This window comes from Triturus cristatus, chromosome 1_1 (assembly GCF_964204655.1).
Source record: "Triturus cristatus chromosome 1_1, aTriCri1.1, whole genome shotgun sequence".
NCBI classification, from domain to species: domain Eukaryota; kingdom Metazoa; phylum Chordata; class Amphibia; order Caudata; family Salamandridae; genus Triturus; species Triturus cristatus.
The window spans coordinates 113,968,334-113,994,831 of NC_140579.1; the positions used below are offsets into that span (position 1 = coordinate 113,968,334).

General features: G+C 45.2%; 1 protein-coding gene across 1 annotated transcript in view; it reads left to right on the forward strand.

Annotated features, from left to right (window-relative positions):
* Positions 1-26,498, forward strand: part of LOC146869700 (uncharacterized) — a 664,652-nt gene that overhangs the window by 3,963 nt on the left and 634,191 nt on the right. Inside the window, exons 2-3 of the mRNA XM_085640198.1 lie at positions 3,940-3,975; positions 5,791-6,076. Of these exons, the coding sequence (XP_085496324.1) occupies positions 3,940-3,975; positions 5,791-6,076 (322 nt within the window). The remainder of the gene's footprint in view (positions 1-3,939; positions 3,976-5,790; positions 6,077-26,498) is intronic.

Sequence of the window (26,498 nt, forward strand, 5' to 3'; positions counted from 1 at the left end):
TGATAGACGTACTGTATTAACAGTGAGAGTACTCATGTGTTAAAGATAGTGTTTAAACAATAAGAGTGATCATGTGTTACTCACAGTATAAAAGTGAAAGTTCCTTAGTGTTACAAATGCTGACTGTATAACAATGCTACTGCTTTAGTGTTAGACATACTGACCATTTAAGAGTGAGAGCACTCTGTGTTTTACATATTCTGTTCACAATGAGAGTGATCCTGTGTTAGTGATAGTGTGTAACCAATGATAGTGATCCTGGGTTAGAGATAGTGTGTAAACAATGAGAGTGATCCTGTGTTAGAGATAGTGAGTAAACAATGGTAGTGATCCTCTGATAGACGTACTATATTAACAGTGAGAGTTCTCCTGTTAGAGATAGTGTGTATACAATGAGAGTGATTATGTGTTAATCATAGTGTAAATGTGAAAGTTCTTCAGTGTTAGACATTCTGACTGCATAACAATGACACTGCTCTATTGTTAGGCACACTGACTGTGTAACAATGACACTGCTCTAGTGTGAGACATACTAACCATTTAAGAGTGAGAGCACTCTGTGTTATACCTACTGTGTTAACAGTGAGAGATCTCCTCTGTTAGAGATAGTGTGTAACCAATAAGAGTGATCCTGTGTTAGAGATAGTGTGTAAACAATGGGAGTGATCCTGTGATAGACGTACTTTATCAGCAGTGAGAGTGCTCCTGTATCAGAGATAGTGTGTAACCAATGAGAGTGATCCTGTGTTAGAGATAGTGTGTAAACCATGGGAGTGATCCTGTGATAGACGTACTGTATTAACAGTGAGAGTGCTCCTGTGTCAGAGATAGTGTGTAACCAATGAGAGTGATCCTGTGTTAGAGATAGTGTGTAAACAATGGGAGTGATCCTGTGATAGACGTACTGTATTAACAGTGAGAGATCTCCTCTGTTAGATATAGTGTGTAACCAATAAGAGTGATCCTGTGTTAGAGATAGTGTGTAAACAATGGGAGTGATCCTTTGATAGACGTACTTTATCAACAGTGAGAGTGCTCCTGTATCAGAGATAGTGTGTAACCAATGAGAGTGATCCTGTGTTAGAGATAGTGTGTAAACAAGTAGAGTGATCCTGTAATAGATGTACTGTATTAACAGTGAGAGTGCTCCTGTGTTAGAGATAGTGTGTAACCAATGAGAGTGATCCTGTGTTAGAGATAGTGTATGACCAATGAGAGTGATCCTGTGTTTGAGATAGTGTGTATACAATGTGAGTGATCCTGTGATAGACATACTATATTAACAGTGAGAGTACTCCTGTGTTAGAGATAGTGTGTAACCAATAAGAGTGATTATGAGTTGGTCACAGTGTAAATGTGATAGGTCCTCAGTGTTAAACATTCTGACTGCATAACAATGACACTACTCTATTGTTAGGCATACTGACTGTGTAACAATGACCCTGCTCTAGAGTTAGACATACTAACCATTTATGAGTGAGTGAACTCTGTGTTCTACCTACAGTTTTAACAGTGAGATAACTCCTGTGTTAGAGATAGTGTGTAACCAATGAGAGTGATCCTGTGTTAGAGATAGCGTGTAAACAATGAAAGTGATCTTGTGTTAGAGATAGTGTGTAACCAATGAGAGTGATCCTGTGTTAGAGATAGTGTGTAACCAATGAGAGTGATCCTGTATTAGAGATAGTGTGTGAACAGTGAGAGTGCTCCTGTGTCAGAGATAGTGTGCAACCAATGAGACTGATCCTGTGTTAGAGCTAGTATGTCAACAATGGGAGGGATCCTGTGTTAGAGATAGTGTGTAAACAATGGGAGTGACCCTGTGATAGAGATACTATATTAAAAGTGAGAGTACTCCTGTGTTAGAGATAGTGTGTAACCAATAAGAGTGATTATGAGTTAGTCACAGTGGAAATGTGGAAGGTGCTCAGTGTAAGACATTCTGACTGCATAACAATGACACTACTCTATTGTTAGGCATACTGACTGTGTAACAATGACACTGCTCTAGTGTTAGATACTCTGTGTTGCACCTACTGTTTTAACAGTCAGATAACTCCTGTGTTAGAGATAATGTGTAACCAATGAGAGTGATCCTGTGTTAGAGATAGTGTGTAAACAATGGGAGTGATCTTGTGATAGACGTACTGTATTAACACTGAGTACTCCTGTGTTAGAGATAGTGTGTAACCAATGATAGCGATCCTGTGTTAGAGATAGTGTGTAACCAATGAGAGTGATCCTGGGTTAGAGATAGTGTGTAAACAAGTGGAGTGATCCTGTGATAGACGTACTGTATTAACAGTGAGTACTCCTGTGTTAGAGATAGTGTGTAACCAATGAGAGTGATCCTGTGTGAGAGATAGTATGTGACCAATGAGAGTAATCCTGTGTTAGAGATAGTGTGTAAACAATGGGAGTGATCCTGTGATAGATGTACTGTATCAACAGTGAGTACTCCTGTGTTAGAGATAGTGTGTAACCAATGAGAGTGATCCTGTGTTAGAGACAGTGTGTAAACAATGGGAGTGATCCTGTGATAGACGTACTGTATTAACAGTGAATACTCCTGTGTTAGAGATAGTGTGTAACCAATGAGAGTGATTATGAGTTAGTCACAGTGTAAATGTGAAAGGTCCTCAGTGTTAGACATTCTGACTGCATAACAATGACACTACTCTATTGTTAGGCATACTGATGATCCTGTGATAGATGTACTGTATTAACAGTGAGTACTCCTGTGTTAGAGATAGTGTGTAACCAATGAGAGTGATCTTCTGTTAGAGATAGTGTGTAACCAATGAGAGGGATCCTGTGTTAGAGATAGTGTGTAGCCAATGCGAGTGATCCCGTGTTAGAGATAGTGTGTAAACAATGGGAGTGATCCTGTGATAGACGTACTGAATTAACAGTGAGAGTACTCCTGTGCAAGAGATAGTGTTAAACACCGAGAGTGATCCTATGTTACTCCCAGTATAAAAGTGAAAGTTCCTCAGTGTTACAAATATTGACTGTGTAACAATGACTCTGCTTTAGTGTTAGACATACTGACCGTTTAAGAGTGAGAGCACTCTGTGTTATACATATTCTGTTCACAATGAGAGCACTCCTGTGTTAAAGATAGTGTATAACGAATGAGAACACTCTTGTGTTAGAGATAGTGTGAAACCAATGAGAGTGATCCTGGGTTAGAGATAGTGTGTAACCAATGAGAGTGATCCTGGGTTAGAGATAGTGTGTAAACAATTGGAGTAATCCTGTGTTAGACATACTGTATTAACAGTCAGAGTACTCCTTTGTTAGAGATGGTGTGTAACCAATGAGAGTGATTAAGTGTTAGTCACAGTGAACATTCTCTAGTGTTATACATACTGACATGTGTAACAATGACTCTGCTCTAGTGTTAGACATACTGACCATCTAAGAGTGAGAGCACTCTGTGTTACACATACTGTGTTAACAGTGAGAGCACTCCTGTGTTAGAGATAGTATGTTACTAATGAGAGTGATCCTGTATTAGAGATCATGCGTAAACAATGGGAGTAATCCTGTGTTAGACGTACTGCATAACTAGTGAGAGTACTCCTGTGTTAGAGATAGTGTGTAAACAATGGATGTGATCTTGTGTTAGTCACAAGAGTGAAAGTTCCATAGTGTTAGACCTACTGACATTGTAACAATGGCATTGCTCTACTGTTAGACATATTGACCATGCAACAGTGAGAACGCTCTTTGTTAGGCATTCAGTTTAAACAAAGAGAGTGCTCCAGTGTTAGACATACAGCCTGTGCACTGATAAGGGTTCTCTACTGTGTGTGTCTTGAGTGTCTCGACATTAGAGTCAGTGTACAAAATGTTTGACTCTTCGATCTAATGGCTTATAACAGTCTTTCTCTAGGGGATGAAAAGTAACTGATTTTGTGATGTCATATTTTCTAGGAGTGGCTCAGGTGGAGACCATGTCAACAAACAAAGGTAAGAAGGCCATGCTTTGAATGATGTCATTATCCAATCTAAACTATACTTTACTAGATATATTAGTTAAGTACCTGACACAGAGTAATGGATGGAGCAAAAGAATCTAATTCTTAAGAGGGACAAAGTTAATAAACAAACTTTATATGCACCATCTTCTAATAAACAGTTCTCAAATCAACTCACACTGGGACAACAGGAATGGTTTTCATTCAGGCCTGAAAGTATACCAAAGGGAAGGAGACCAAAAAACTAAAATGGTGGAGGCAGACTCTTGTTCTGGCTAAAAAAGTACTAGTGTTACTTTTAGGGATTGTGAGCCGTTCACTGGTTCCTAGTTCCACTGGAATTTCATTCTCGATTTTGTGCCTCACCTACACGTGCCCAGAAGGCTCGGCGCCCACATATGCTCAGACCAAGATCCAAATTTTCAGGGCCTCCCAGGACTCCTTGCTGACCAAGCAACTGTCTCACTGACCCACCAAACCATGCTAATACTCAACTCTATATGGTGTAAATGGAAGTTTTGCCATTCTAGTTGTTCTTTGTCTCTCTACAGGACTTGCAGATGAGAAACAGCGTTTACAACACTGTTGATACAATGCGGTGCCATTACAATGCGGTCAGTACAACGACCCCGTTGTTACCACTCATACCATTACAATGCAAGTCATTACAATGACTTGCTGTGGGGGGCTTTAGGTGTTGGATATTAAATCCAACACCATCCCTACTATTGCACAGACTGGAGTTGGAATAGTAAATTATACTATTCCAAACTCCAGCGCCCCCTACAGCAAGTTGTTGTAATGACTTGCGTTGTAATGGTACGCGTGGTAACAACGCAGTTGTTGTACTGACCGCGTTGTAAAGGCATGCGTTGTAAACGCATGCAAAGTAACGTCATATATTCCTTGCAGACATCGACAAGTATATCATCACTTCTAATACTCTAGTTGCTGCCTTCTAAAGAACCATTGAGTTATTGCCACTGTGCTTTCCATGACAGCAGACTTGTAGAAAGGTACAATACTAAGCTCCCTACTGCTTCTCTGGCTATAAGTGTACTGGTGTACTACTATTGCTACATCTCTGTTTCTCTGGCTTCTTGATCCTAGACAGTTACCACTTTAGTATTTCTTCTTTTTCTTTAAGTGCTGGCTTACTCTATCACCCCAACTCAGCTGCCACAGCACATTCTGTGTGCAGTCCCCAATATGCACTGAATTGATAGACATGGAGACAAGGGTTCTCAATGAAACAGAATTTAATTATTTGTGTATCAGGGTGAATCCATTTATATCTTTCAAATAGCAAGTACTAATAAGGAGAGATGCCAAAACTCAGACGCTTATACCTGAGACCAGGATGTCTGGCAAACATCTTTTGTAATAATTGGACTCCTCCAACTCCAGCTGTTTCTTTATGTCAATGTTTGCAAAGAAATGTGCCCCTTCCAGCTGATGCATCATGCCCAGGATGCAGGGGTCCAGGGTCACTCTCCCTCTCTATTTTGGCATTGATGCATATGGCCACAGGAACTATAAGCCAGACCATTGGTGTGGGTATTTTGACCGGACCAATGATATCTTGCTTGCGTAGGTTGTTCGTTTCCTCATTAATTGTTTTCTGAATTGTAATGTCCCCTTGGCATTTCTGTCTCTGACTGTCTAATTTAACTGGTAACCTTTAGGAAATTGTTATATTTTCTTTGATCTTTTATCTGAAATGCTTGCCATTGGAGCCTGTCTTCACATCTCCATGACTTCAACTCTCAATGGCAACAACTAACCCAGATATATATATATTTTTCAGAGCTCAACGTCGCCCTGTGGGGTGTGGCCAGCCAGTCCAGCACGCTGGACAATGAGGCTGTCGCGAGTCGGGCCATAGATGGGGATCTGAGGAGCGATTTCACACAGGGTGACTGCAGTTCCACGGAATACAGCTACAGTCCTTGGTGGAGGGTGGATCTGCAGGTCACCTTGCCTGTAACGTCTGTGGCCATCACCAACCCAGGAGGCAATGAGTCAACGAGAATTAACAGTGCCGAAATCCACATCGGGGACTGGCTGGGGATGAGTGGCATCCAGAACACCAGGTAAGGGTGGCTAAAACTAGCCTGTAATACAAACCATTAGTAATGGGTATTACTAATAAACACTCTTTGTAGAGGATAGGATGCTCTAGTGTGACACAAATTAAGAATCTATGTCCAAACCGAATGCCAAAAGTGGTTTATATATTTATTTTAAAAAGATGTTTAATTATGAGAGGGTCAGGCTATTAGTAGGGAAGGGCAGAACTCGAGAAGTTTCATAAAACTCAGCGATACTTCATGGAGTGCAGCCAATGGGCAGAAAATATGCAACTCGTGCTGCAATTTAGCCCTGGTAGCACAACCAGTGCTGAAAAAGAAATCAGCCCAAATGGCACTGTGCATTGCACAAGAGTGTGTGGCTATTCAAGTTTATTTTGCTGCGCTCCAGTAGAAAATCTGTTAAAGCGGCAGCAAATCTCGTCGTGAAACAGCCCTCTGACCATGACCCTACGCGCCCACCTGCGCTAAAAGATTGTGATAGGGGATGCTAAATGTTGCTTGCATTTTCTGGAGCCTTGCAGGAGAAAAATTCTGCTATGCAGCGATTGGCTGAATGTGGCAAGAGGTCCACGTTAAAGAGTAATGCTCGGTAAGCAAAAGTCTGCCAATTCCATGGCCGGAACGAAACATTCCACTCACCCCTAATTATTTGGATGTGGTGCCTCCTTTGGAGTGTTTACAAGCAAAGAATAAGAGATTCAAGAATAGAGAGAGGCACAGATGGATCGCCTGATGCAGAAGGAGGGTGAAAAAGAGCAAATCCAGAAATGGACATGGAGGGAAAATTTGGGGACCAATATGTTTCGGGGGAAACGAAGAAATTGTCAACGATCATTCTGATGACATCATCCAGTGAATGTGTGTTTCTGTAAAGGTTGAATATGTTTTATACATATATATATATATATATATATATACACACACACACATATATATATATATATATATATATATATATTATCTACTGGCGGTCGCCAGTTGATAGTTATAGTTAGGACCGTGTTTCCATAGGAAATCCGCAACATTCTATTTGGAATAACTTTGGCGCCGGTTGACGAATCCTCGCGAAATTTTCAAAACTAATGGGGCGCTACGCTCCGCTCCTACCCTGAAAGTCTCGTGGGGATTCGTCAAGTGGGGGCTGAGAAAAAAGGGGGGTCCCAAAACGCGTTTTCCCCATGCATTTTTCCATAGGACCTTTAGACACAGCTACAGCCCGAACGGCTGAACAGAATTACTTGAAATTTGGCAGAGAGGTAGTCCTCAGGTCAAGGATGTGCCTTTTGTAGGTCTGGTGTAAATCTGTTCAGTAGGTCCTGAGAAAATAGCATTTAAATCAATATATATATCTGTAAGAGCGCTCCGTGCGCTTACCGTAAGCGTACGGTGCCGTGCGCGAGCTCAATTCTGATTGGTGGTTACATGACTGTAAACATTCGAATCGGTCGAAATCAGGAAGTGTCGGCCGCCATTTTCTGTCTCTCGCACTGAGAAACAAAGGTGGGGAACGTGAAACGGGGGCAACGAAGAGAGTTGCAGACCCCCTAGTGTTTGTCAGGGGGTCCAAGAAGGACCCAAAAGTACGAAAAATAAATTTAATAATTTTTTAAAAAAATCGCGGGGTACGCGTACGGTAAGCTTACCGTACGCGCACGGCAAAAAAAATAAAAATAAAAAAATAAAGAAGTAACAATCACATTTATTAAATAAATTAAAGGACCCACAAGGGAGAAAAAAACAAATGCTACTGCGTAAAAAAAGGCGAGGCGCGCACGGAATGGACTGCGCAACGTGGGCGCTCAGTGCGCAAAGCGCACCGTGCGCGCAGGGTGTGCGCATAGTGAAAAACCAGAAAAAAAAATAAAAAATAAATACATAACTTAGCATTTAAAAAACCGTACAAATTCACTGAAAAAACCATAGGTTTCACACACGTTATAGTTAGGAATTATCATTTACAAAACCTTGCAAATTCACTTAAAAAACCATAGGTTTCACACATGTTATAGTTAGCTGTACATTTCACTCGTAAAAAAGCAATGAAATTCCACGTTATAGTTAGATCAGGTAACTATAACTTGCGCGACCGCAATCCACAATGTGTAATTTCAGATGTCATCATTGATGTCATGAGTGATGTCACTGACCATGTCATGAGTGATGTACTATGTGACGTCATCAGCAGTTTTTTGTAGGCGCGCAAGTTATAGTTACCTGATCTAACTATAACGTGGAATTTCATTGGTTTTTTACGAGTGAAATGTACAGCTAACTATAACATGTGTGAAACCTATGGTTTTTTAAGTGAATATATATATATATATATATATATATATATATATATATATATATATATATATATATATATATATATATATATATATATATATATTTTCAAGGTTGCCCTGCATAGAGAAACGCACTCCTCCAGCTGTCGGAACCAATCCTTTATTATTCAAGAAACAGGAGTTCAACTCCGGATATGTTTTGTCCATTAGCCTAATGCATTTCGGAGCGATCGCGCTCCTTCTTCAGAGGCGGATTGTCAGCACATCCGAATCAAGGTTCCCACAATACCCTGCGCTGCCGCACCAAATTCAAGGCCTCAGGTGTGCCATATTTGCAGTGCACGCTGGGAGTTGTGGTTTGATAACCGCTTGTTGCCTCCAGTGGCCGTGAGCTGACAATATATTGTTTGGACTGCTTTTTGCCCTCCAGTGGGCCCCGGGGTTGAATGCCTGTTTCGCCATGAAGAGACAGCTGCGCCGTTAATTCCTGCCCATTTTCAGGTAAGACGATCCCCAGAAGATGAAGGGGGCGGTGCAGTCTTCTCCGCGGCTGGACCTGCCGCGTAACATCTTTTTCAAGGTTGCCCTGCATAGAGAAACGCACTCCTCCAGCTGTCGGAACCAATCCTTTATTATTCAAGAAACAGGAGTTCAACTCCGGATATGTTTTGTCCATTAGCCTAATGCATTTCGGAGCGATCGCGCTCCTTCTTCAGAGGCGGATTGTCAGCACATCCGAATCAAGGTTCCCACAATACCCTGCGCTGCCGCACCAATTTCAAGGCCTCAGGTGTGCCATATTTGCAGTGCACGCTGGGAGTTGTGGTTTGATAACCGCTTGTTGCCTCCAGTGGCCGTGAGCTGACAATATATTGTTTGGACTGCTTTTTGCCCTCCAGTGGGCCCCGGGGTTGAATGCCTGTTTCGCCATGAAGAGACAGCTGCGCCGTTAATTCCTGCCCATTTTCAGGTAAGACGATCCCCAGAAGATAAAGGGGGCGGTGCAGTCTTCTCCGCGGCTGGACCTGCCGCGTAACATCTTTTTCAAGGTTGCCCTGCATAGAGAAACGCACTCCTCCAGCTGTCGGAACCAATCCTTTATTATTCAAGAAACAGGAGTTCAACTCCGGATATGTTTTGTCCATTAGCCTAATGCATTTCGGAGCGATCGCGCTCCTTCTTCAGAGGCGGATTGTCAGCACATCCGAATCAAGGTTCCCACAATACCCTGCGCTGCCGCACCAATTTCAAGGCCTCAGGTGTGCCATATTTGCAGTGCACGCTGGGAGTTGTGGTTTGATAACCGCTTGTTGCCTCCAGTGGCCGTGAGCTGACAATATATTGTTTGGACTGCTTTTTGCCCTCCAGTGGGCCCCGGGGTTGAATGCCTGTTTCGCCATGAAGAGACAGCTGCGCCGTTAATTCCTGCCCATTTTCAGGTAAGACGATCCCCAGAAGATGAAGGGGCGGTGCAGTCTTCTCCGCGGCTGGACCTGCCGCGTAACATCTTTTTCAAGGTTGCCCTGCATAGAGAAACGCACTCCTCCAGCTGTCGGAACCAATCCTTTATTATTCAAGAAACAGGAGTTCAACTCCGGATATGTTTTGTCCATTAGCCTAATGCATTTCGGAGCGATCGCGCTCCTTCTTCAGAGGCGGATTGTCAGCACATCCGAATCAAGGTTCCCACAATACCCTGCGCTGCCGCACCAATTTCAAGGCCTCAGGTGTGCCATATTTGCAGTGCACGCTGGGAGTTGTGGTTTGATAACCGCTTGTTGCCTCCAGTGGCCGTGAGCTGACAATATATTGTTTGGACTGCTTTTTGCCCTCCAGTGGGCCCCGGGGTTGAATGCCTGTTTCGCCATGAAGAGACAGCTGCGCCGTTAATTCCTGCCCATTTTCAGGTAAGACGATCCCCAGAAGATGAAGGGGGCGGTGCAGTCTTCTCCGCGGCTGGACCTGCCGCGTAACATCTTTTTCAAGGTTGCCCTGCATAGAGAAACGCACTCCTCCAGCTGTCGGAACCAATCCTTTATTATTCAAGAAACAGGAGTTCAACTCCGGATATGTTTTGTCCATTAGCCTAATGCATTTCGGAGCGATTGCGCTCCTTCTTCAGAGGCGGATTGTCAGCACATCCGAATCAAGGTTCCCACAATACCCTGCGCTGCCGCACCAATTTCAAGGCCTCAGGTGTGCCATATTTGCAGTGCACGCTGGGAGTTGTGGTTTGATAACCGCTTGTTGCCTCCAGTGGCCGTGAGCTGACAATATATTGTTTGGACTGCTTTTTGCCCTCCAGTGGGCCCCGGGGTTGAATGCCTGTTTCGCCATGAAGAGACAGCTGCGCCGTTAATTCCTGCCCATTTTCAGGTAAGACGATCCCCAGAAGATGAAGGGGGCGGTGCAGTCTTCTCCGCGGCTGGACCTGCCGCGTAACATCTTTTTCAAGGTTGCCCTGCATAGAGAAACGCACTCCTCCAGCTGTCGGAACCAATCCTTTATTATTCAAGAAACAGGAGTTCAACTCCGGATATGTTTTGTCCATTAGCCTAATGCATTTCGGAGCGATCGCGCTCCTTCTTCAGAGGCGGATTGTCAGCACATCCGAATCAAGGTTCCCACAATACCCTGCGCTGCCGCACCAATTTCAAGGCCTCAGGTGTGCCATATTTGCAGTGCACGCTGGGAGTTGTGGTTTGATAACTGCTTGTTGCCTCCAGTGGCCGTGAGCTGACAATATATTGTTTGGACTGCTTTTTGCCCTCCAGTGGGCCCCGGGGTTGAATGCCTGTTTCGCCATGAAGAGACAGCTGCGCCGTTAATTCCTGCCCATTTTCAGGTAAGACGATCCCCAGAAGATGAAGGGGGCGGTGCAGTCTTCTCCGCGGCTGGACCTGCCGCGTAACATCTTTTTCAAGGTTGCCCTGCATAGAGAAACGCACTCCTCCAGCTGTCGGAACCAATCCTTTATTATTCAAGAAACAGGAGTTCAACTCCGGATATGTTTTGTCCATTAGCCTAATGCATTTCGGAGCGATCGCGCTCCTTCTTCAGAGGCGGATTGTCAGCACATCCGAATCAAGGTTCCCACAATACCCTGCGCTGCCGCACCAATTTCAAGGCCTCAGGTGTGCCATATTTGCAGTGCACGCTGGGAGTTGTGGTTTGATAACCGCTTGTTGCCTCCAGTGGCCGTGAGCTGACAATATATTGTTTGGACTGCTTTTTGCCCTCCAGTGGGCCCCGGGGTTGAATGCCTGTTTCGCCATGAAGAGACAGCTGCGCCGTTAATTCCTGCCCATTTTCAGGTAAGACGATCCCCAGAAGATGAAGGGGGCGGTGCAGTCTTCTCCGCGGCTGGACCTGCCGCGTAACATCTTTTTCAAGGTTGCCCTGCATAGAGAAACGCACTCCTCCAGCTGTCGGAACCAATCCTTTATTATTCAAGAAACAGGAGTTCAACTCCGGATATGTTTTGTCCATTAGCCTAATGCATTTCGGAGCGATCGCGCTCCTTCTTCAGAGGCGGATTGTCAGCACATCCGAATCAAGGTTCCCACAATACCCTGCGCTGCCGCACCAATTTCAAGGCCTCAGGTGTGCCATATTTGCAGTGCACGCTGGGAGTTGTGGTTTGATAACCGCTTGTTGCCTCCAGTGGCCGTGAGCTGACAATATATTGTTTGGACTGCTTTTTGCCCTCCAGTGGGCCCCGGGGTTGAATGCCTGTTTCGCCATGAAGAGACAGCTGCGCCGTTAATTCCTGCCCATTTTCAGGTAAGACGATCCCCAGAAGATGAAGGGGGCGGTGCAGTCTTCTCCGCGGCTGGACCTGCCGCGTAACATCTTTTTCAAGGTTGCCCTGCATAGAGAAACACACTCCTCCAGCTGTCGGAACCAATCCTTTATTATTCAAGAAACAGGAGTTCAACTCCGGATATGTTTTGTCCATTAGCCTAATGCATTTCGGAGCGATCGCGCTCCTTCTTCAGAGGCGGATTGTCAGCACATCCGAATCAAGGTTCCCACAATACCCTGCGCTGCCGCACCAATTTCAAGGCCTCAGGTGTGCCATATTTGCAGTGCACGCTGGGAGTTGTGGTTTGATAACCGCTTGTTGCCTCCAGTGGCCGTGAGCTGACAATATATTGTTTGGACTGCTTTTTGCCCTCCAGTGGGCCCCGGGGTTGAATGCCTGTTTCGCCATGAAGAGACAGCTGCGCCGTTAATTCCTGCCCATTTTCAGGTAAGACGATCCCCAGAAGATGAAGGGGGCGGTGCAGTCTTCTCCGCGGCTGGACCTGCCGCGTAACATCTTTTTCAAGGTTGCCCTGCATAGAGAAACGCACTCCTCCAGCTGTCGGAACCAATCCTTTATTATTCAAGAAACAGGAGTTCAACTCCGGATATGTTTTGTCCATTAGCCTAATGCATTTCGGAGCGATCGCGCTCCTTCTTCAGAGGCGGATTGTCAGCACATCCGAATCAAGCAGCTGTCTCTTCATGGCGAAACAGGCATTCAACCCCGGGGCCCACTGGAGGGCAAAAAGCAGTCCAAACAATATATTGTCAGCTCACGGCCACTGGAGGCAACAAGCGGTTATCAAACCACAACTCCCAGCGTGCACTGCAAATATGGCACACCTGAGGCCTTGAAATTGGTGCGGCAGCGCAGGGTATTGTGGGAACCTTGATTCGGATGTGCTGACAATCCGCCTCTGAAGAAGGAGCGCGATCGCTCCGAAATGCATTAGGCTAATGGACAAAACATATCCGGAGTTGAACTCCTGTTTCTTGAATAATAAAGGATTGGTTCCGACAGCTGGAGGAGTGCGTTTCTCTATGCAGGGCAACCTTGAAAAAGATGTTACGCGGCAGGTCCAGCCGCGGAGAAGACTGCACCGCCCCCTTCATCTTCTGGGGATCGTCTTACCTGAAAATGGGCAGGAATTAACGGCGCAGCTGTCTCTTCATGGCGAAACAGGCATTCAACCCCGGGGCCCACTGGAGGGCAAAAAGCAGTCCAAACAATATATTGTCAGCTCACGGCCACTGGAGGCAACAAGCGGTTATCAAACCACAACTCCCAGCGTGCACTGCAAATATGGCACACCTGAGGCCTTGAAATTGGTGCGGCAGCGCAGGGTATTGTGGGAACCTTGATTCGGATGTGCTGACAATCCGCCTCTGAAGAAGGAGCGCGATCGCTCCGAAATGCATTAGGCTAATGGACAAAACATATCCGGAGTTGAACTCCTGTTTCTTGAATAATAAAGGATTGGTTCCGACAGCTGGAGGAGTGCGTTTCTCTATGCAGGGCAACCTTGAAAAAGATGTTACGCGGCAGGTCCAGCCGCGGAGAAGACTGCACCGCCCCCTTCATCTTCTGGGGATCGTCTTACCTGAAAATGGGCAGGAATTAACGGCGCAGCTGTCTCTTCATGGCGAAACAGGCATTCAACCCCGGGGCCCACTGGAGGGCAAAAAGCAGTCCAAACAATATATTGTCAGCTCACGGCCACTGGAGGCAACAAGCGGTTATCAAACCACAACTCCCAGCGTGCACTGCAAATATGGCACACCTGAGGCCTTGAAATTGGTGCGCCAGCGCAGGGTATTGTGGGAACCTTGATTCGGATGTGCTGACAATCCGCCTCTGAAGAAGGAGCGCGATCGCTCCGAAATGCATTAGGCTAATGGACAAAACATATCCGGAGTTGAACTCCTGTTTCTTGAATAATAAAGGATTGGTTCCGACAGCTGGAGGAGTGCGTTTCTCTATGCAGGGCAACCTTGAAAAAGATGTTACGCGGCAGGTCCAGCCGCGGAGAAGACTGCACCGCCCCCTTCATCTTCTGGGGATCGTCTTACCTGAAAATGGGCAGGAATTAACGGCGCAGCTGTCTCTTCATGGCGAAACAGGCATTCAACCCCGGGGCCCACTGGAGGGCAAAAAGCAGTCCAAACAATATATTGTCAGCTCACGGCCACTGGAGGCAACAAGCGGTTATCAAACCACAACTCCCAGCGTGCACTGCAAATATGGCACACCTGAGGCCTTGAAATTGGTGCGGCAGCGCAGGGTATTGTGGGAACCTTGATTCGGATGTGCTGACAATCCGCCTCTGAAGAAGGAGCGCGATCGCTCCGAAATGCATTAGGCTAATGGACAAAACATATCCGGAGTTGAACTCCTGTTTCTTGAATAATAAAGGATTGGTTCCGACAGCTGGAGGAGTGCGTTTCTCTATGCAGGGCAACCTTGAAAAAGATGTTACGCGGCAGGTCCAGCCGCGGAGAAGACTGCACCGCCCCCTTCATCTTCTGGGGATCGTCTTACCTGAAAATGGGCAGGAATTAACGGCGCAGCTGTCTCTTCATGGCGAAACAGGCATTCAACCCCGGGGCCCACTGGAGGGCAAAAAGCAGTCCAAACAATATATTGTCAGCTCACGGCCACTGGAGGCAACAAGCGGTTATCAAACCACAACTCCCAGCATGCACTGCAAATATGGCACACCTGAGGCCTTGAAATTGGTGCGGCAGCGCAGGGTATTGTGGGAACCTTGATTCGGATGTGCTGACAATCCGCCTCTGAAGAAGGAGCGCGATCGCTCCGAAATGCATTAGGCTAATGGACAAAACATATCCGGAGTTGAACTCCTGTTTCTTGAATAATAAAGGATTGGTTCCGACAGCTGGAGGAGTGCGTTTCTCTATGCAGGGCAACCTTGAAAAAGATGTTACGCGGCAGGTCCAGCCGCGGAGAAGACTGCACCGCCCCCTTCATCTTCTGGGGATCGTCTTACCTGAAAATGGGCAGGAATTAACGGCGCAGCTGTCTCTTCATGGCGAAACAGGCATTCAACCCCGGGGCCCACTGGAGGGCAAAAAGCAGTCCAAACAATATATTGTCAGCTCACGGCCACTGGAGGCAACAAGCGGTTATCAAACCACAACTCCCAGCGTGCACTGCAAATATGGCACACCTGAGGCCTTGAAATTGGTGCGGCAGCGCAGGGTATTGTGGGAACCTTGATTCGGATGTGCTGACAATCCGCCTCTGAAGAAGGAGCGCGATCGCTCCGAAATGCATTAGGCTAATGGACAAAACATATCCGGAGTTGAACTCCTGTTTCTTGAATAATAAAGGATTGGTTCCGACAGCTGGAGGAGTGCGTTTCTCTATGCAGGGCAACCTTGAAAAAGATGTTACGCGGCAGGTCCAGCCGCGGAGAAGACTGCACCGCCCCCTTCATCTTCTGGGGATCGTCTTACCTGAAAATGGGCAGGAATTAACGGCGCAGCTGTCTCTTCATGGCGAAACAGGCATTCAACCCCGGGGCCCACTGGAGGGCAAAAAGCAGTCCAAACAATATATTGTCAGCTCACGGCCACTGGAGGCAACAAGCGGTTATCAAACCACAACTCCCAGCGTGCACTGCAAATATGGCACACCTGAGGCCTTGAAATTGGTGCGGCAGCGCAGGGTATTGTGGGAACCTTGATTCGGATGTGCTGACAATCCGCCTCTGAAGAAGGAGCGCGATCGCTCCGAAATGCATTAGGCTAATGGACAAAACATATCCGAAGTTGAACTCCTGTTTCTTGAATAATAAAGGATTGGTTCCGACAGCTGGAGGAGTGCGTTTCTCTATGCAGGGCAACCTTGAAAAAGATGTTACGCGGCAGGTCCAGCCGCGGAGAAGACTGCACCGCCCCCTTCATCTTCTGGGGATCGTCTTACCTGAAAATGGGCAGGAATTAACGGCGCAGCTGTCTCTTCATGGCGAAACAGGCATTCAACCCCGGGGCCCACTGGAGGGCAAAAAGCAGTCCAAACAATATATTGTCAGCTCACGGCCACTGGAGGCAACAAGCGGTTATCAAACCACAACTCCCAGCGTGCACTGCAAATATGGCACACCTGAGGCCTTGAAATTGGTGCGGCAGCGCAGGGTATTGTGGGAACCTTGATTCGGATGTGCTGACAATCCGCCTCTGAAGAAGGAGCGCGATCGCTCCGAAATGCATTAGGCTAATGGACAAAACATATCCGGAGTTGAACTCCTGTTTCTTGAATAATAAAGGATTGGTTCCGACAGCTGGAGGAGTGCGTTTCTCTATGCAGGGCAACCTTGAAAAAGATGTTACGCGGCAGGTCCAGCCGCGGAGAAGACTGCACCGCCCCCTTCATCTTCTGGGGATCGTCTTACCTGAAAATGGGCAGGAATTAACGGCGCAGCTGTCTCTTCATGGCGAAACAGGCATTCAACCCCGGGGCCCACTGGAGGGCAAAAAGCAGTCCAAACAATATATTGTCAGCTCACGGCCACTGGAGGCAACAAGCGGTTATCAAACCACAACTCCCAGCGTGCACTGCAAATATGGCACACCTGAGGCCTTGAAATTGGTGCGGCAGCGCAGGGTATTGTGGGAACCTTGATTCGGATGTGCTGACAATCCGCCTCTGAAGAAGGAGCGCGATCGCTCCGAAATGCATTAGGCTAATGGACAAAACATATCCGGAGTTGAACTCCTGTTTCTTGAATAATAAAGGATTGGTTCCGACAGCTGGAGGAGTGCGTTTCTCTATGCAGGGCAACCTTGAAAAAGATGTTACGCGGCAGGTCCAGCCGCGGAGAAGACTGCACCGCCCCCTTCATCTTCTGGGGATCGTCTTACCTGAAAATGGGCAGGAATTAACGGCGCAGCTGTCTCTTCATGGCGAAACAGGCATTCAACCCCGGGGCCCACTGGAGGGCAAAAAGCAGTCCAAACAATATATTGTCAGCTCACGGCCACTGGAGGCAACAAGCGGTTATCAAACCACAACTCCCAGCGTGCACTGCAAATATGGCACACCTGAGGCCTTGAAATTGGTGCGGCAGCGCAGGGTATTGTGGGAACCTTGATTCGGATGTGCTGACAATCCGCCTCTGAAGAAGGAGCGCGATCGCTCCGAAATGCATTAGGCTAATGGACAAAACATATCCGGAGTTGAACTCCTGTTTCTTGAATAATAAAGGATTGGTTCCGACAGCTGGAGGAGTGCGTTTCTCTATGCAGGGCAACCTTGAAAAAGATGTTACGCGGCAGGTCCAGCCGCGGAGAAGACTGCACCGCCCCCTTCATCTTCTGGGGATCGTCTTACCTGAAAATGGGCAGGAATTAACGGCGCAGCTGTCTCTTCATGGCGAAACAGGCATTCAACCCCGGGGCCCACTGGAGGGCAAAAAGCAGTCCAAACAATATATTGTCAGCTCACGGCCACTGGAGGCAACAAGCGGTTATCAAACCACAACTCCCAGCGTGCACTGCAAATATGGCACACCTGAGGCCTTGAAATTGGTGCGGCAGCGCAGGGTATTGTGGGAACCTTGATTCGGATGTGCTGACAATCCGCCTCTGAAGAAGGAGCGCGATCGCTCCGAAATGCATTAGGCTAATGGACAAAACATATCCGGAGTTGAACTCCTGTTTCTTGAATAATAAAGGATTGGTTCCGACAGCTGGAGGAGTGCGTTTCTCTATGCAGGGCAACCTTGAAAAAGATGTTACGCGGCAGGTCCAGCCGCGGAGAAGACTGCACCGCCCCCTTCATCTTCTGGGGATCGTCTTACCTGAAAATGGGCAGGAATTAACGGCGCAGCTGTCTCTTCATGGCGAAACAGGCATTCAACCCCGGGGCCCACTGGAGGGCAAAAAGCAGTCCAAACAATATATTGTCAGCTCACGGCCACTGGAGGCAACAAGCGGTTATCAAACCACAACTCCCAGCGTGCACTGCAAATATGGCACACCTGAGGCCTTGAAATTGGTGCGGCAGCGCAGGGTATTGTGGGAACCTTGATTCGGATGTGCTGACAATCCGCCTCTGAAGAAGGAGCGCGATCGCTCCGAAATGCATTAGGCTAATGGACAAAACATATCCGGAGTTGAACTCCTGTTTCTTGAATAATAAAGGATTGGTTCCGACAGCTGGAGGAGTGCGTTTCTCTATGCAGGGCAACCTTGAAAAATATATATATATATATATAAATTATCTACTGGCGGTCGCTAGTAGATAGTTATAGTTACAACCTAGTTTCCATAGGAAATCTCAAAATTCTATTTTGAATAACTTTGGCGCCGGTTGACGAATCCTCGCGAAATTTTCAAAACAAATGGGGCGCTCCGTTAAGCTCCTACCCTGAAAGTCTCGGGGTGATTCGTCAAGCAGGGGCCAAGAAAAAGGGGGGGTCCCAAAATGCGTTTTCCCCATGCATTTTTCCATAGGACCTTTAGTCGCAGCTACAGCCCGAACGGCTGAACAGAATTACTTGAAATTTGGCAGAGAGGTAGCCATAAGGTCAAGGAAGTGCCTTTTGTAAATCTGTTCAGTATTTCCTGAGAAAATAGCATTTAAAAGCATATCAATATCTATACGTGCGCACCGTGCGCGCACAGTGCACACACCCTGCCGTGCGCGAGCGCAATTCTGATTGGTTGTTAGATGTCGGTAAACATTCGAATCGGTCGAAACCAGGAAGTGTCGGCCGCCATTTTGTCTCTCGCAGTCTTAGGGGGTGAAAAAAAAAGGTGTAGAACGTGAAAAGGGGGCAGAGTGGACAGTTCCTGACCCCCTAGCCTTGGTCAGGGGGTCACAGAAGGACCCCCAAGGGAGAAAAAAACATATATATTTTTTTTTAAATCGCGAGGTGCGTGCACTGCGCGCACGGCACGCACTGCGAACCGTGTGTGCTGGGTGCGCGAAGCGCACCGAGCGCCCACAGCGCGCGCACGGTGTGCGCACGGTGAAAAACCTGAAAAAAAAAAATTAATAAATACATAACTTAGCATTTAAAAAAACTTACAAATTCACTGAAAAAACCATAGGTTTCACACACGTTATAGTTACGAATTAGCATTTAAAAAACCTTGCAAATTCACTTAAAAAACCATAGGTTTCACACATGTTATAGTTAGCTGGACATTTCACTCGTAAAAAACCAATGAAATTCCCCCGTTATAGTTAGTGCAGGCAACTATAACTCACGCGACCGCAATCCTCTGCTGATGACGTCAGATATTACATCACTGATGACATATGTGTCTTTATGAAAAATAAATATTTGTAATATATGTATAGCTAAAGATTAATGGAAGAAGACATGGGTAAATAAGTGTCTAAATACAGTGATGTAATATCTGACGTCATCAGCAGAGGATTGCGGTCGCGTGAGTTATAGTTGCCTGCACTAACTATAACGGGGGAATTTCATTGGTTTTTTACGAGTGAAATGTCCAGCTAACTATAACATGTGTGAAACCTATAGTTTTTTAAGTGAATATATTATCTACTGGCGGTCGCCAGTAGATAGTTATAGTTAGGACCGAGTTTCCAAAGGAAATCTCAAAATTCTATTTTGAATAACTTTAGCGCCGATTGACGAATCTTTGCGAAATTTTCAAAACGAATGGGGCGCTCCGCTCCTACCCTGAAAGTCTCGGGGTGATTCGTCAAGCGGGGGCCGAGAAAAAAGGGGGGTCCCAAAACACGTTTTCCCCATGGATTTTTCCATAGGGACTTTAGTCGCAGCTACAGCCCGAACGGCTGAACAGAATTACGTGAAATTTGGCAGAGAGGTAGCCATAAGGTCCGTTTGGTGCCTTTTGCAGGTTTGGTGTAAATCTGTTCAGTATTTTCTGAGAAAATAGCATTTAAATCAATATATATATCTGTACGCGCGCAGCGTGCGCGCACAGTGCGTGCACTCGGCCGTCCGCGAGTGCACTTCTGATTGGTTGTTACATCTTAGTAAACATTCGAATCGGTCTAATCCAGGAAGTGTCGGTCGCCATTTTGTCTCTCGCACTGAGAGGGTGTTTAAACATAAAGGAGAAAAACATGTAAAGGGGGCAAGCTGAACAGTTCCTGACCCCCTAGCAGGGGTCATGGGGTCCCAGGAGGTCCCCCTAGGGCAATTAAAAATAATTAATTTTTTTCGGAAAATCGCAGAGTGCGAAGCGTGCGCGCACTATCAAAAGGAAAAAAATTCCGCGAGGTTCGCGCAGCGTGAGCGCACGGTATATATGCTTTAAAATAAGATTGCAATATCAACCCCCCCGTGTGCACATGCTGTGCGAAGCCCAGCATGTGCGCACGGCTTACTACAAAAGTAACAAAGTATACCACAACCCTTAACAACAAAGCGTATCATGTGTCCTCCTTGTGCGGACGGTGTGTGAAGTGCACCGTGCGTACATGGCCCATTAAGCGTAACGTGGGCGCGCGGTGCGCGTAGCGCACTGCGTGCCCACCGTGCGTGCACGGTGCGCAAAGTGCACCGTGCGTGCACGGCACTAACTGCGTAAAGTGGGCGCGAGGTGCGCAAAGCGCACCGCGTGCTCACCGTGCGCGCACGGAACGAACTGCGTGAAGTGGGCGCGCGGTGTGCAAAGCGTACCTCGTGCCCACCGTGCGTGCACCGTGCGCGCACGGCACGAACGGCGTAAAGTAACTTAGCATTTAAAAAACCGTACAAATTCACTGAAAAAACCATAGGTTTCACACACGTTATAGTTAGGAATTAGCATTTAAAAAACCTTGCAAATTCACTTAAAAAACCATAGGTTTCACACATGTTATAGTTAGCTGGGCATTTTCCTCATGAAAAACCAATGAAATTCCCCCGTTATAGTTAGTGCAGGCAACTATAACTCACGCGACCGTAATCCGCTGCTGATGACGTCAGATATTACATCACTGATGACATATGTGTCTTTCTGAAAAAAAAATAAATAAATATATGTATAGCTAAAAAAAAAAAGGAAGAAGACATGGTTATATAAATGTGTAAATACAGTGATGTAATATCTGACGTCATCAGTAGCGGATTACGGTCGCGTGAGTTATAGTTGCCTGCACTAACTATAACAGGGGAATTTCATTGGTTTTTCATGAGGAAAATGCCCAGCTAACTATAACATGTGTGAAACCTATGGTTTTTTAAGTGAATATATATATGTATATATATATATATATATATATTCACTGAAAAAACCATAGGTTTCACACATGTTATAGTTAGCGGAAATTTTACTGATAAAAAACCAATGAAATTCCCCCGTTATAGTTAGTGCAGGCAACTATAACTCACGCGACCGCAATCCTCTGCTGATGCTAATACTGTATTTAGACACTTATTTGCCCATGTCTTCTTCCATAAATTTTTAGCTATACATATATTACAAATATTTTTTTTTCATAAAGACACACGGGGGAATTTCATTGGTTTTTTATCAGTAAAATTTCCGCTAACTATAACATGTGTGAAACCTATGGTTTTTTCAGTGAATTTGCAAGGTTTTTTAAATGCTAATTCCTAACTATAACGTGTGTGAAACCTATGGTTTTTTCAGTGAATTTGTACGGTTTTTTAAATGCTAAGTTACTTTACGCTATTCGTGGCGTGCGCGCCCACTTAACGCACCGTGCGCGCACAGTGCCCACGTTACGCTAGATGGGCCATGTACGCACGATGCGCTTCGCGCACCGTGCGCACATGGAGGACATATGATGCACTTCTTTTTGAAAGGTAAAATTTTACATTTTTCACATGTGTTATAAGCCATGCACAAATGGTGGCCTTCGGGCACCATTTGCACACGGGGTGGGGAGAGTGTGGATAATATTTTTTTTTTTAGATTTTTTTACCGTACGCGTACGGTAAGCGTAATCGGCGAAATTAGCGAAAATATATAAATTCCGTTTTTGGCCTTGGGGGATCTTTGGGGACTCCCTCAATATGGCTAGGTGTTTTGGGGCTGTCCAAACAGCCCCTTTACATGTTTTTGTGCTTTGTATTTTAATCCACACTCTCAGTGCGAGAGAGAAAATGGCGGCCGCCGCTTCCTGGTTTCGGCCGATTCGAATGTTTACTAAGATCTAAGAGCCAATCAGAATCTCGCTCGCGCACGCCACCGTACGCGTACGGTAAGCGTACCGTAAGCGCACCGTAAGCTGGCTCAGATATATATATTGATTTAAAGGCTATTTTCTCAGAATCTACTGAACAGATTTACACCAAACCTACAAAAGGCACTTCCTTGACCTGGGGACTACCTCTCTGCCAAATTTCATTAAATTCTGTTCAGCCGTTCGGGCTGTAGCCCTGTCTAAAGGTCCTATGGAAAAATGCATGGGAAAAACGCGTTTTGGGACCCCCCTTTTATCTCAGCCCCCGCTTGACGAATCCCCCCGAGACTTTCAGTGTAGGAGCGGAGCGTAGCGCCCCACCTATTTTGAAAAATTTGCGAGGATTCGTCGACCGGCGCCAAAGTTATTCCAAATAGAATGTTGCGGATTTCCTATGGAAACAGGGTCCTAACTATAACTACCTACTGGCGACCGCCAGTAGGTAATATATATATATATATATATATATATATAAGAGAAATAAAATTCAGATTTAAGTGTTTAGAGCCGTTGTGTTTATGAAGTGATTTGATTTTTTAGTGGTACCTACAAGTAAGTACCGATGCAGAGTCTAAGGTTCAAGAGGAAGACTCTGTTCCCTTCATCAGTGAAGTGCACACCATCTCCTCTATAAATGTCTTGCATGTCGTAACGCAAGTTGTTGTGGTAAATGGAACCCATACCATAGTCACGGAGGAAAGCAGAAACAGATTTGTTGACGTGCTTTCTTGCTTTGTCAATCTGTGGACAAAAATGATTGGACCAGTTCCATTTTTGCCTTTGGCATATGTTAGAAAACACAAAGGCAGTTTTAGGGGAAAGTGAAAACAGTTGTGCAAAGGTCTCCTTCATAAGCATTTCCAGACCTACCCCAGTCAAAGTGCCTAGGTCATTGCCACCACAGTGCACTATTATGAGGTCAGGGTGTTGGATTTGCATGAAGGATTTCACCAATGGCATCAATTGGTGCCACTTTAACCCTCTCTGACCAATCCATTTAATGTCTACATTTGGCAAAGCAAGGTCTCTCACCATATCTGTTTTCTCTGCATACTTTTCACTCCAGAAGACATAGCTGTGCCCTACAATCCACACTGTGAACATCTTCAAAGGAGAACTGGAAGCACTCAGGAGGTGTAATTCAGTACAATGGTAAAAAGAAATGAAAGACAGTTTGGAAATGGAGGCATACATATTTTTTTTATAAAAAAAAGAACTGATTGGCTGTTTCATACCATTCTAGAATAAAAACTAGGCTGTATGTGTAAATTTATAGAAGCATGTTTTGTATTGGTACAGAAAAATGTGTTACCAAAGAACAGTACTATGGATTTGCTGTTAGGTTTGAAAAGTCAAGCACTCCTGCTCTTTGGAAATGAAACATTGTGTGGCGAACTTCTGACCTAACTCCACACAGCAGTGTTCCATGAGCTGTTGCTATGGTAGCAGGCAGAAGTCAAGTTGGGGGAAGGGTACTAGGCAGAAGTCAAGTTGGGGGAAGGGTACTTTTGGAAAAGGGTTGGTTTTCAACCAATAGAAATGTGTGATTACATTTGAAAAAAAGGGGGAAGCACTGAGATTTGAAATTAACATGTATATGTGTGGAAAAAGAGAGGGAAAGTTTGCCATTATCTGGTTCTGCTGAGAGGAGAGAGGCGAACAGAACAGAGATCCTGGCTCTGATAATCTGCTGTTTGAGTGCCACATTTCTTTTACAATTAACTAATTTTAAAGGTGAGTTTAGAGTTTGAGAGGGGATGTATATGGTAAATTAAGAAATGAATAATAGAATTGGAATTCCTTTTGTTGAAGTTATGTTTATTATTTTCTGTTTTGGGAGAAATTTAAATGTGAGGAACATGTAAAATAATATGGACTATGTTTTCACGAAAATTTAAGGTGTACTGGTAAAAATAAGGAATACTTTAAGGGTTTGAGGTTGCACTCAGTAATGCAAATACATTCAGCATCAGTGAGGCTGGTTGCCCTTGCTGGAGTGTAGTGAGTCACCCAGGTTACACATGTTGCTGGTCTCAGAAAGCTGTTTGGTATTGCTCTGGTGATTTTACATTTGCATTAGATGGAAAGGGGGAGGTTTTTTTTATGCAGAAGCAGACTCTTAGTACACAGGCAGCTGGTTATCCTGTGGAATCATGGATAGTATTCACAACCGAGTGGGGTTTGAGGTTTCAGTTAGTAATGCAAATACATTTAGCATCACTAAGGCTGGTTGCCCTTGCTGGAGTGTAGTCAGTCACCCAGGTTACACATGGTGCTGGTTTCAAAAAGCAGTTTGGACATGTGCTGTTTTCAGAATCTGAAAAGTGGATTCAAAATGTGTCAGTCTGTAAAAGTGTTTATCACTTGCCAAAAAAAAGAGTAGTAAGTGTGCTTTCAAATTGGCAAAGAAATTTCGTTTTGTGACTAATGTGAAAACATGACTCTGTGTGCAAGTAGGAATTACAGGCAGAGATTTATTGCGTATTGCTCTGGTGATTTTACATTTGCATTAGATGGAAAGGGGGAGCCATGTTTTTGTGCAGAAGCAGACTCTTAGCACACACCCAGCTGCTTATCCTGTGGAATCATGCACAGTATTCACAACCGAGTGGGGTTTGAGGTTTCAGTCAGTAATGCAAATACATTCAGCATCACTAAGGCTGGTTGCCCTTGCTGGAGTGTAGTCAGTCACCCAGGTTACACATGGTGCTGGTCTGAAAAAGCAGTTTGGACATGTGCTTTTTTAAGAATCTGAAAAGTGGATTCAAAATATGTCAGTCTGTAAAAGTGTTTATCACTTGCCAAAAAAAAGAGTAGTAAGTGTGCTTTCAAATTGGCAAAGAAATTTCGTTTTGTGACTAATATGAAAACATGACTCTGTGTGCAAATAGGAATTACAGGCAGAGATTTATTGCGTATTGCTTTGGTGATTTTACATTTGTATTAGATGGAAAGGGGGAGGTATTTTTTTGTGCAGAAGCAGACTCTTAGTACACAGGCAGCTGCTTATCCTGTGGAATCATGCATAGTATTTACAACCGAGTGGGGTTTGAGGTTTCAGTCAGTAATGCAAATACATTCAGCATCACTAAGGCTGGTTGCCCTTGCTGGAGTGTAGTCAGTCACCCAGGTTACACATGGTGCTGGTCTGAAAAAGCAGTTTGGACATGTGCTTTTATAAGAATCTGAAAAGTGGATTCATAATGTGTCAGTCTGTAAAAGTGTTTATCACTTGCCAAAAAAAAGAGTAGTAAGTGTGCTTTCAAATTGGCAAAGAAATTTCGTTTTGTGACTAATGTGAAAACATGACTCTGTGTGTAAATAGGAATTACAGGCAGAGATTTATTGCGTATTGCTCTGGTGATTTTACATTTGTATTAGATGGAAAGGGGGAGCCATTTTTTTGTGCAGAAGCAGACTCTTAGCACACAGCCAGCTGGTTATCCTGTGGAATCATGGATAGTATTCACAACCGAGTGGGGTTTGAGGTTTCAGTCAGTAATGCAAATACATTCAGCATCACTAAGGCTGGTTGCCCTTGCTGGAGTGTAGTCAGTCACCCAGGTTACACATGGTGCTGGTCTTAAAAAGCAGTTTGGACATGTGCTTTTATCAGAATCTGAAAAGTGGATTCATAATGTGTCAGTCTGTAAAAGTGTTTATCACTTGCCAAAAAAAAGAGTAGTAAGTGTACTTTCAAATTGGCAAAGAAATTTCGTTTTGTGACTAATGTGAAAACATGACTCTGTGTGCAAATAGGAATTACAGGCAGAGATTTATTGCGTATTGCTCTGGTGATTTTACATTTGCATTAGATGGAAAGGGGGAGCCATTTTTTTGTGCAGAAGCAGACTCTTAGCACACACCCAGCTGCTTATCCTGTGGAATCATGCACAGTATTCACAACCGAGTGGGGTTTGAGGTTTCAGTCAGTAATGCAAATACATTCAGCATCACTAAGGCTGGTTGCCCTTGCTGGAGTGTAGTCAGTCACCCAGGTTACACATGGTGCTGGTCTGAAAAAGCAGTTTGGACATGTGCTTTTATAAGAATCTGAAAAGTGGATTCAAAATATGTCAGTCTGTAAAAGTGTTTATCACTTGCCAAAAAAAAGAGTAGTAAGTGTGCTTTCAAATTGGCAAAGAAATTTCGTTTTGTGACTAATATG